Below are 12,711 nucleotides of genomic sequence, written 5' to 3'. Positions count from 1 at the left end.
AATTAATATGATCACATTGCCATTGGTCAACTGGGACGTCACTCTAATGTTCCCAGCACTAGGAAGACTAATGGTGCTTGGTGAGCGAACCTCCCACACCAATATGGCTGAAGCCACAGCCTTGACCAGTGCAGGACACATTCCAACCCCAGCATATGGACAGTAGCAGGAGGAGTTTGACCTTGTAAACATATCTCTTGTCAGAGCTGAGATAGAATGCACTAAGTCTTCATTTAGTATCTGAAGGTGCATTGTGAAACACTGTAGCCAATGCAAAATACAGCAAACACATGAAGTTTGTGAACTTTTCTAAAGGGAAATCAGCTTTTTGTGGTGGTTGTTGATGTATTGTCACTAGATTATACAAAAAATGTCCTTTTGAGGCTCCATATTCTCTGCATGTAAATACAGGTTAAACTTGATGTGTCCATTTGTGCTACTTTGTTGCCATCATCTTAGATGTTATATATACTGCGTAAACGGTGATATAAATCTGCCTTTATCAGACATAAACATCAAGTGTTTTGTGCCTTTAGCACTTGTCTGGTGTTGATAAACCACAATCATCAATGATTCAGCAGTTCTTCAGAAACTCATTTGTGGAAACCTAAAACACATTCACTTGTAATCAGTTTATCTCCTCATGTTGTACCAAAATGATTTTGAGATGCTGTTTAAACAAGCAGCAGTTTTCCCGTTTGGGATGTGATCTTTCCTATAGGAGTCCAAGGCCTGTCGTGCTCCAGATGGAAAGGTAGCCTTGTTTTTGTCTTCTTTTTATTCTGGGACTGTCAGCTTGTGCCGTGCTCTCTTGTTGTCTATATTAGAGCAAAGCATCCTTGCTGTTTTGGCAGTTGTACAGTAAATTGGATTGCAGTATCACTCTTAGAGCTAGATGCCAAATTACAGTGTTGGCTCAATTTTTAAGCTTTTTAAAGTTTTGTTTTAAAAGCACAAATAGAAATGATGATATGCAAGCATTATTGCCATACCTATACTACTAGATTCATCTTTTTGGGATAGTTCACCCAAAAATTTTGTCAGTGTTTACTCACCATCAAGTTGTTCTCAACCTGCATGAAGTTTTTTTCTTCTGTTGAGCATAAAGGAAGATATTTTGTGTGAATGTTGGTAACTAAACAGTTGCTGGTCCCCATTGACTTCCATAGTATAGAGAGAGAAAAGAAAAAAACTATGGAAGTCAATGAGGACCAGAAACCAACATTCTTCAAAATATCTTCTTTTGTGTTCAGCACAAGAAAAAAACTTAATTTAATTTTTGAGTGAACTATTCCTTTAAGTTTATATCATTCAAAACTTACACAATTAAAACTTTTCAAATTGAACATACTTGTGGCATGTATGTTTTAGACATTCATTCTGTCTGTTGAAAGCCAGACTGCTTTGTCTACTTCCTCAAATACTGATTTTACACCACATCCCATTTGTTAGCCCTTTACTGTTGGCAGTTCATAATAATAAAGTATACACATTTGACATTGATATTAAATCCTAAACCTAAATGGGAATTGAAATTGGATTAGCTTTGTGGTTGTGCTTAAAAGGCTCGTCTACATAGCCAGAGTAATGGAAACCACTTAAGTGTTTGCCCACTGACATATTGTGCTGATGACAGGGTTGGGTTATGTACTGTAACTATAGATCACATATCAAGTGCAAAGCTATTCAACTTATTTACAGTCCATTTCATTTGCCTGGCAGTGAAACTCCACGTATGCCTTTACGTTTATTATCTAAATGGGAGCAAATGAGGTCATCTTAGCAGGAGGCTGGAAATTATACGTTTTATGGCATTATGTTGAAAATCTGTTCTCAGAACAGTGCTTTATGGAACGGAACTGATAAATGATGATGGGTGATTATGGCAAACAACTGTTCTCCGAACTTTGCAACCTAACATGTAAATGGAAAATGATGCATACTCAATTGTCTAATAAGCGATACCACCATTTCCAGGAAGTACTTATTTATTGCCTTATCATCCTTACTGAGAAGACAGGCTTATGTCAGTAGGATTGTCTATGTTGTTTCAGACTGGTTTTTTTGTTCGCCAACAAATGCTGTGCACCAGTTTCTTGTGATATTGGCTGACCTAGTATTGATTAGTTCCTAACAGTAGAATACAATACGCAACATATTACAGTGAACAGCAATGGAGGTCTTTTAAACAGTGCCGTTTTCTACAAACTTAGACCCAAACATGCTCACCTTAGCGATTAGAGCTGATTAAACACAGACATAGAGCCCTGCTGAGCAGTGAGTAAATATTGTGTAAATCTGTGTCCCTTAGGGCTACATATTCTCATTCATGCGGCAATTCTTGGCACAGTTGAACTCTTACTGCTGATTTTCAGTGATATAACCCCACACGGAGAGTTTATCATACAGGTAGGAGACTGTTGGTTTGAACTCCCACGTCTCCTGGTGCTATCAAGCGTGACATAATTTCACACTCTTTCACACTGTATTTTGGGTTTATCGTAGCATGAAGGATGTTTGCTTCATTTAGAAATATATATAAACACTTGTAAAATTGACTCTATACACAAGGTCTTAATTAAGTAAAAGATTTTTGTCAGTTTTAAAGGGGTTTTGGGCACTTTTCGCTTTTCAGCCTCTCAGCTGGGCAACCAAGACCAGCAAATTAGCTCAGGCTGGCTTAAGATGCAATTTTTTTGCAGCACGATCAGTCCTAATTAATCTGGCATATTAAATCCACATCTGCAGACTGCGAAAAAAAAAAAAAAAAAAACTGAATATTTTGAGCACCTTGTTTACACCTGGTATTAAGATGTGTTTTGGTCGATCGGATCACAAGTGGACGACGCTAAATACAGGTGTAAACGGAGTTTAAAACGCTTTGTGCTTGTCCACTTTCGACCACTTCCAGAGATAGGTAGACTGGATTGCTTTCGTAGTGTAAACGCTCATGTGGTCAATGTGTTCGAAAAGACTGCCTACTCTGACTTAATGTGTAAAGATAATGGGAAGTGCGCTAGCCAGACTGGGCTTAAACTTCGTTGGCTGAAGACCAAAGTTTGGTTTGAAGATGAAAAATGTACCAAGCACAATGTTCTCTCACAATTCCTGATACACCCTCACAGCGCGTCTGCTGCTCTTCGTATGTTTTTCCGTCGTCTATGGACACGTTCATATGTAAATTGCGCAATTTTGTCCATTAGATCGAAAGATCTGAAAAAAACCATACATTTACCTGCCCATAGACCCTCCCCTCTAAGAAATCAGGACAGAAGTGGTTGAAGGTGGACAAAAGAGACAGATTAAAACACCAGGTGTAAACGGGAATGTGTCTCCCTCGTCTACTTGTGATCCGTTCAACCAAAATGCTTCTTAATACCAGGTGTATACAGGCCTTTTTTTAAAACAACGATTATTGGAGTACGTTTTAAGGCCAATTCACTCAATGAGTTTTGTCAGATCAGTGTGTTACCTCTGTCACTATCTGTTGCAGATGATCTGCTCTTGTCTTCGCCAATTGAACATCGAGTCGGCATTTGTTGGGTCGTGGAATGTCTGAGAGTGACGTATTGTAATTGTTTGTCCGCTCTGGTTTGCCGGTGGAATGTGAATTGGCCTTTACAAGGAAATAGTATTTCAGTTTGTCTACTTCAAAATATCACGTTTAATTCAATGTTACATTCTGTTTCTTTATAATTGTTCATTCCAACCTTTGAAATGTACTAGCAATTTCTGAGTGAAAATGTTTTTTGTTTTTTGTTTTGATGAAACAGTTTCCACCAGTAATAAAATGTTTTATCTCATTTTAATGTGACTATTCTTGTGTCTTGTTTGTTAGAGATTGCTGAGAAGCCTGTGTGACAGTCTGCACAAGCACATGGAGACTGTTTTGGGCCGTATCATCGTCCTTGAGGACTTGTTTCTTGGTGAAAATCCACAATTGTGAGGCCCTGCAAAGGTGACCACCGGTCTTCACGTCAATACACGGCTCTCATTTTCAGAAGTTTTAGGAGAAGAAGAAAAATAAACAAGCAAGGGAAAAGATCTTCATGAGCGCCAGAAAATCCAGAGCACACTGAGACACACGGAGCAAAATGTGGACACTAAACATGACACGTGTCTCTTTCCTGTTGCTCCTGGTCGGATGGGGCCAAGCAGCAGAAGACGACGTCACCCCTCGCCTCAGTTTCTCTTACAGTAAGTGCATGCACAACTCGCTCTGTCCATTTACTGAAAGTGTATAAAAGAGCCGACTGGCACAAGATATAAATAAAGGCCGGTGTGGAGTCGACTTAAGAGGGCTACGGGCTGGAAACCCTGTCATCTCCCATAGACAGTAACACTTGCTGAAGTGTTGATAAACAGAAAGCAGATATCAAGGGCTGATTGGTTCGTGCTGGCCTCCGGCGTGTTTGTATGGAGGTGGATTACCGCGTTTACATAACCGCTATGCCACCGCGAACATAATGTGCAACATACACATGCATCTCCACGTCAGTCATCGAAGCATGACAAAGCGTCTATTTAAAATTTCTGAGCCGTCTCATTATTCTCCAACAGCATAATACGTCCCCTCTCTTTCAACATCTGTCATGTTAAAGACAAACCACTTCCTCTCACGTGAATCGCAGGCACTTTTGGGTGCGTCCATTCATGTTTTTGCAGGCTGCAGTGAATTGTGAAGAGAAGAAGCACAATGAGTTTGTAAACACTGCACTGTGGCTTTATTAAGTTACTATGGCACTATTGATGGTTTTCATCACTAAGGTACAAAGTCTTTTGTGATGGAGAATGTTGACGCCTTTTAAGACAAAAGCGTGGGTTTGTTCAAGCAGTGGCGTGCGACATGTAGTTGTTTTTTCATTTAACATATGCAATTGCATGCTGCGTAGTCAGAAGTGTAAATGACACTATTTGTTGTTTCCAAGTCCACAAATTCTTTTGTGCAGAGACAAAGAGGTCATGGGTCTGTTGGATGAAGATTTCAGATTCATGTCAACCTATATTCACACCCACCTTTCCTCATTTATTTGTCACCTTCTTTAAACTGGCTCAGGTTGTGATGAGGGGTTATACTAAACCTGCTTGAACATGCCGACTGCCTCTTTTGAGGGTCTACCTGCATGGAGGTCTTGTTAACCTGCCAACATACATAAAATACATCCCATCATTCTCTTCTCTTCTCTTCTCTTCTCTTCTCTTCTCTTCTCTTCTCTTCTCTTCTCTTCTCTTCTCTTCTCTTCTCTTCTCTTCTCTTCTCTTCTCTTCTCTTCTCTTCTCTTGTTTTTCCTTGTCTTTTCTTCCTCTCTCATTTTGTCTTGTCTTCTCATCTTGACTCTTCTTACTTCGTGAAAACGAACAGTGAAATTAATTAAACGAAATGAGTTCGTTTCACTCAAATAATAATGAAAGTTCATTGTACTTAATAGAAAAAAGTCGTGTGAACTCAAAACTTGGGTTAGAATACAGATCCTTCATTAATGAATAACTACACAGGAACAAATGAGTAACGCATTATTAACACTCTAGTAACTACTATTAACTAATAAGAAACTCTGATTAATGAATTAGTAAGTAATAGTGCAGTTGAATGTGGTAGTTCACTATTAGCTAATCAGTACTGTTTTTTTTCGTACCTTCCAGAGAACTACTAAGAACTACTATATACAGGTTCATAATTAACATGAATGATTCATATTGTATAATTAATTCTAAAGTGAAGATCAGGGTAACCCACTAGTAATGGCTGAAGTATTACCAAATCCTTCAGAAGGAATTACTAATTATTTGGATCAGTATTCTAAAGTGAGAAACATGATAACTCTCTAGTAACTACTGGAGTCATTGTAAACTTTTGAGGTTTTTGTAAATTTTTGTACAGTTATTCCTTCTGATGTATTTGGTAAAACTTAAGTAATTACTAATAGGTCACCATGATCTTCACTTTAGAATACTGATCCAAATAAGTAGTAGTTCCTTTAGAATTATGTAGTAACTCTTGAGTCATTACTATCCAATACTTTACAAAAACCTCAAAAGTTTACAATGACTCCAGTAGTTACTAGAGAGTTATCATGTTTCTCACTTTAGAATACTGATCCAAATTATTAGTAATTCCTTCTGAAGGATTTGGTAATACTTCAGCCATTACTAGTGGGTTACCATGACCTTCACTTTAGAATTAAAGGTGCACTAGAACTTTTTTTTAGAAAGATGTAATATAAGTCTAAGGTGTCCCCTGAATGTGTCTGTGCAGTTTCAGCTCAAAATACCCCATAGATTTTTTTTTAATTAATTTTTTTAACTGCCTATTTTGGGGCATCATTAATTATGCACTGATTTTTTCAGCGCGCCGCCCCTTTAATTCGCGTGCTCCCTGCCACACGAGCTCTCGATTATATTACAGCACATTTACAAAGTTCACACAGCTAATATAACCCTCAAATGGATCTTTACAAGATGTTCGTCATGCGTGCTGTATGCATGCTTCGAATTATGTGAGTATAGTATTTATTTTGATGTTTATATTTGATTCTCTATGAGTTTGAGGCTGTGCTCTGTGGCTAACGGCTAATGCTACACTGTTGGAGAGATTTATAAAGAATGAAGTTGTGTTTATGAATTATACAGACTGCAAGTGTTTAAAAATGAAAATAGCGACAGCTCTAGTCTCCGTGAATTCAGTAAGGAACGATGGTAACTTTAACCACATTTAACAGTACATTAGCAACATGCTAACGAAACATTTAGAAAAACAATTTACAAATATCACTAAAAATATCATGCTATCATGGATCATGTCAGTTATTATTGCTCCATCTGCCATTTTCGCTGTTGTTCTTGCTTACCTAGTCTGTTGATTCACCTGTGCAGATCCAGACGTTACTGGCTGCCCTTGCCTTTCATAATGTTGGGAACATGGGCTGGCATATGCAAATATTGGGGCGTACACCCCGACTGTTACGTAACAGTCGGTGTTATGTTGAGATCCGCATGTTTTCCGGAAGTCTTTTAAACAAATGAGATTTACATAAGAAAGAGAAAGCAATGGAGTTTGAAACTCAATGTATGTCTTTTCCATGTACTGAACTCTTGTTATTCAACTATGCCAAGGTAAATTCAAATTTTGAATCTAGGGCACCTTTAATTATACATTATGCATCATTCATGTTAATTATGAACCTGTATATAGTAATTCTTAGTAGTTCTCTGGAAGGTATGATTGATTATTATTGAGTAGCTAATAGTGAACTACCACATTCAACTGCACTATTACTTACTAATTCATTAATCAGAGTTTCTTATTAGTTAATAGTAGTTACTAGAGTGTTAATAATGCGTTACTCATTTGTTCCTGTGTTGTTATAAATTAATGAAGGATCAGTATTCTAAAGTGTTACGAAAATTTGATTGTAGTAAGCTGAACTTAATATGATTGAGTTGCAGCAGATTTCTGATTCCCAGCATAATCTGCGTCAGACTGTATAAGGAAAATAAATGTTGAAATTAAGTGTTATTTTGTGCTTTTTTGCACAAGATTAACATAAGTTAGTGTTTAATGTTGTGTTATGTTGGGATTTCTGTTCTGTTATGTTAGTTTTGTAGGGTCACCATTGTGGTGGAGAGTAGAGCCTGTGGTTAGGTTGAGGATGGGCGGCAAAACTTTTAAGACCACATATACTGTATGTTGTTTGATTATATACATGCAAGTATATAATGACAGTCTCTTTTATAGTTATAATAGTATTTGCTATCTAACATTTAACCAAGATCTGATTGTGATGTTTAGGTAAATGAACTGTATGTAATTAACATTATGATGAGTTGGGCGAGGCTGAGAACTGTGGGAGTGAAGGGATGCCGGTGACCATGATTGTTAATGAGAGACACTGATCTTGTTCCGCTTCCACGGCTCTCGGCCCCGCCCCACTTGTCACAAAAATTTTAAGTTCTACTAACTTAAAAAAAGAGCTCATTTACTTAAATGTTTTGAGTTTTCTGAACTTGAGTTTTTACAGTGTTCTTATCTCTTTATGTCTCTTCTTGCCTTGCTTAATCTCTTAACTTTTCCTCTGGTCTTGTGTTGTTTCATCTCGTTTCTCTTTACTTGTCCACTCATCTTGTCTTGTCTCTTTTTCATGTTTCTTCTTTTCCTTTTCTCTTCTTGCCTCATTTATCACGCCTCTGACCAGCACTTCTTGTTGCACTTTGTTCCTTCTGTTCTTCTCTGTTTGTTCTTGTGTTGTCCTCAGGATCATTCTGTATTGTAAGAAAGAATGCAGCTGTTCTTTTCACTGGTGTTTCTCATCTGTCTGTCTAATTCCACAAGGAATCCTGCTTATTCTCTCTGCTTGAGTGTGTTCCGGTGTCTCTGTATACAGTCACTCACATTAATGGCAAATGTCATGCAGGTAAACCTAAATAAAGAAAGTTTCTAGGGTTGAATTTACTAAACATTCACAATAACCCTGCGTCTTATTCACTAACCAAGTCAAATTTAACCAGCCTCTTAAATGTGCTAAATTAAATGTGTAATGTGCACACAAAAACATAACTTGTGTTCAGCACATATTTTCGTGGGTATTACCTGATTCGCACAAGTGAACTGAACATATGCCGACAATGTGTCTAAATAAAACTCCGCTGTCAGAGAGGGCAGTTTATTCTTAGTGAATCAGTATTTTGTAGTAGATTTCTATATTTGGCTCACACTTATAATAAACAAATGCTTCTGTACTGTTTAAATGGCTCAAATTACTGCCAATGAACTGTTCAGTGTGTGCAGCACTAGTTAAATTAAACTCAGGAAACTGCTGTGGTCACACTGACTCCAGCTCACTCGTGAAAAGTCTCTGAAGTCTCTCAACCTGTACAGTGATGTAAAACACACTCCGATCAGTAGAACGGCACACATTTAACCAAAGGAAAAGAGCCAGGCTGTCTCTCCATCCCAGTGGCATAAACATTCTCCTCCCTTTGCTGGTTTCCACCTTCCCTCCATTCTAATAAAGAAGCTAATATGGCATGAATAATGAATGTGGATGTGTGTGTGTGTGTGTGTGTGTTACGGTGTGAACACTGGTCTGCTTCTCATTATGTGCCTATCAAGAAGGATCACGGGTTGTAGGAGGAGAAACTACATCTGCTCAGCCTCGCTTCTTTTGTTGCTCTCTTTGATACACACTATGCTGCAGTGCTTAAAGCGCATTAGAAAGCTATTTAAAAAGACACCTATAAGCGGTTTACACTAGAGCTTGGCTTATCCAGCCATTTTCTCCTGGTAAAGCTAGGAAATGCTTTTACAGAAGGAATCTTGAGGTTGCTAACTGGTCTGCCACTGCTATTTATGAATGAAGGTTACTAAACTTGGTTTATGCACTTGTGTTATACTTGATTCATCACCGTAGCCTAAAATCGAAATTACTGCATAGTGTGATCCACAGTATAGTATATCATGCACATGGTATGGGGATCAAGCTTTGTTCAGTGTTTGATTCTTTAGAGGATTGTGGCTGGAGGTGATCCGACATGCCTGAAGCAGCAAAGACCTGCTCTGTTTTACCCATGGAAGGCTTTCAAAACATGCATGGTGTAGTCCATTCATATCCAGCCACATGCATCACGTAGCTTCTCAAGTGGCACACTGAAACAGGAGAGGAAGGAATGTCTCTTGTTTACTTGCTTAAAGATGCTGTTTTTTTAACCCTGCGAACAAAGTAAAAATTTAACCTATACACGCTGTGCCAGCTGCGTTTACATGGACCCTAATAATCCAATTGTAATTGGAGTAGTTGCACAGTTGGAATAGAAAAGTCACATGTAACCATGTCAATCGAAATGAATCGGCCAAATCTGATTAAAATTTCATTCGCATTGTAAGGGGTGGTTTAAACCTTTTCTAATCCGTTCAACGGGATGTGTAAACAATTGATCAGATTGAAAACTAAAACTGGAAAGTACTACGCATGCATGAAATGAGCTGTCGTTATTGTTGAATAAAGTGACTGTCATGTCATTCTAAAATTCTCCTTCCACTCAGCTAGTATATACTGTATATTCGTGCAGTGTGCACATTTAAAAAAATCAATTTTGATTTGAAGCTTGTGACATATAAACATGCACATCACTTTATTTAGTGTTCATGTAAACACTACGTTGGGATGCATCAACTGACCCTTCGCAATGACCCGCCCTTAGTTACTGTTGTTTTGTCCGACAAGCCATGGCGCTGTCACGCCACACAGTGAAAAATACATTGCGGACACTGACAACTCGTCGACAGACAAGAGAGAGCAAGTTACTTATGATATTAAACAAAGTCCCAGCTTTCAAATTGTGTAATTTTTAAAAAATTCAAACAATAAAAAGCGTTTTGTGGTTCTTTAATGTGTTGTGACAGATTGCTGTACCGCCTCAGCTCAAGCGGCTCATGAACCGATCATCTCTTCCTTCTAGTTAATTTATAGCATCAAATAAACATGAATGAACATGAAAATGAATGTTGTTTCAAACGCCAGTACACACCATTTTTCAAGTTCAAGTCCACCGAGGTTAAAGGTGCCCTAGATTATGTTTTTAAAAGATGTAATATAAGTCTAAGGTGTCCCCTGAATGTGTCTGTGAAGTTTCAGCTCAAAATACCCCATAGATTTTTTTTAATTAATTTTTTTAACGGCCTATTTTGGGGCATCATTATAAACGTGCCGATTTTATGCTGCGGCCCCTTTAAATCCCATGCTCTCCGCCCACAGAGCTCGCGCTTGCCTTGAACAGTGCCTTAACAAAGTTTACACAGCTAATATAACCCTCAAAATGGATCTTTACAAAGTGTTCGTCATGCATGCGTCGGATTATGTGAGTATTGTATACTGTTATATTGTTTACTTCTGATTTTGAATGAGTTTGATAGTGCTCCGTGGCTAACGGCTAATGCTACACTGTTGGAAAGATTTATAAAGAATGAAGTTGTGTTTATGCATTATACAGACTGCAATTGTTAAAAAATGAAAATAGCGATGGCTCTCTTGTCTCCGTGAATACAGTAATAACCGATGGTAACTTTAACCACATTTAACAGTACATTAGCAACATGCTAACGAAACATTTCGAAAGACAGTTTACAAATATCACTAAAAAAATAATGTTATCATGGATCATGTCAGTTATTATCGCTCCATCTGCCATTTTTCGCTATTGTTCTTGCTTGCTTACCTAGTCTGATGATTTGGTTGTGCAGATCCAGACGTTAATACTGGCTGCCCTTGTCTAATGCCTTTTATAATGTTGGAAACGTGGGCTGGCATATGCAAATATTGGGGGCGTACACCCCGACTGTTACATAACAGTCTGTGTTATGTTGAGATTCGCCTGTTCTTCGGAGGTCTTTTAAACAAATGAGATTTATATAAGAAGGAGGAAACAATGGAGTTTGAGACTCACTGTATGTAATTTCCATGTACTGAACACTTGTTATTTAACTATGCCAAGATAAATTCAATTTTTCATTCGAGGGCACCTTTAATCTAACTCCTGTCTGCTTTGTCGGACAAAATGGTGGATTCGGCATTATGATTGGTTAGATCGCTTGTCAATCAAACTCCCAGCGAAGGGTCAATTAGAATGAATTCATTACAATTGAAACAAAAGGTGTAGCTACAGATTTGAACATATCAAGTTTTTTTTTTTTTAACACTGTCAAATTAACATGTCAGTTTAGTGTGGTTAAAAGCATAATATGTCGTTTTTTGCCACTAGAGGTCGTTTAATCAAAACAAAGGCATAGCTTGATGATGTCTTGATTTCACGGAATCATGGGAGGTGTTGTCTTCACCTCACAGCTGGTGGAAAAGAATCTGATGGGATTCGGGCAGAAATCAGGTTCTTGGATAAGATTATTAACGTTACTGTAGTATGAAGCAGAGCAGGGCCGAGTGCTGTGCAAGCAGAAACGAGGCCACTGGAGTGATTGCTAATGAGAGACGAGCGCAACACATGGCTTTTATTATGCCACAGTCGCCGCTTCCGCCTCTTCCGGTCAAGCGTATGTGGGGTAACACAGTGCTGTTTTATCATATTAGATACGCTACTCTGTGCATTCGCTCGGCAGCTACTATGAGACACTTGTTGCACACTGCAGTGAGCTAGATCAATATTTGACATGGTACTTGCAGTAAATCAAGAAAACGAGATTTAAAACTAACTTGAGCTATATAACATGATTAGTTTTCTGTCAATGAATGTATCCAAACACTTGCTCGCCTGTCTAATAAAACACATAATATGTTAAAGCGTATTTGGTGTTTCAGTGGTTTCTACAAAATAAAAATCGAGGGTAACGCCGATGGTCCGCCATGGTCCGTGTCCTGGTTAAAATAGCTTATTTCTCTGGATTTAAAAATCTGAGATAATGCAAGCACACAAGTCAACAAAACATTGTTCTTGTGGTTTTTGGATATTTTAATCCAAAAATCTTACATATTTTGCCTTTAATTTAAAAATTAAATAAAAGGAAATTCAAGTAAATGATGAAGAATTTCAATTCATATTGAAGTAGAATTCAAATGAATTATAATTCAAAGAAAATAATCGGGCGGACAGACAGATAATTTGGCATATAATGTAATTCATTTGATTGACAGCCCTGTTTTTAATGTTGATCAATGCTATGCTAACTAGACTTCAGCAACTTCAGCAACTCAGTACGACATGGAG

General features: G+C 38.0%; 1 protein-coding gene across 3 annotated transcripts in view; it reads left to right on the top strand.

The window, feature by feature from the left end:
* sema4ba (sema domain, immunoglobulin domain (Ig), transmembrane domain (TM) and short cytoplasmic domain, (semaphorin) 4Ba) overlaps positions 1-12,711 on the top strand; it is a 98,153-nt gene that overhangs the window by 49,661 nt on the left and 35,781 nt on the right. For all 3 annotated transcript variants that reach the window (XM_048167917.1, XM_048167918.1, XM_048167916.1), the window contains exon 2: positions 3,839-4,197. In XM_048167917.1, coding sequence (XP_048023874.1) covers positions 4,095-4,197 — 103 coding nt within the window. In that variant the 5' untranslated portion in view covers positions 3,839-4,094. The remainder of the gene's footprint in view (positions 1-3,838; positions 4,198-12,711) is intronic.

The sequence above is a fragment of the Megalobrama amblycephala genome, linkage group LG19 (assembly GCF_018812025.1).
Source record: "Megalobrama amblycephala isolate DHTTF-2021 linkage group LG19, ASM1881202v1, whole genome shotgun sequence".
Taxonomy (NCBI): Eukaryota; Metazoa; Chordata; class Actinopteri; order Cypriniformes; family Xenocyprididae; genus Megalobrama; species Megalobrama amblycephala.
Note: the sequence above shows the minus strand (reverse complement) of the source record. Positions and strands in the feature narration are given on the sequence as shown.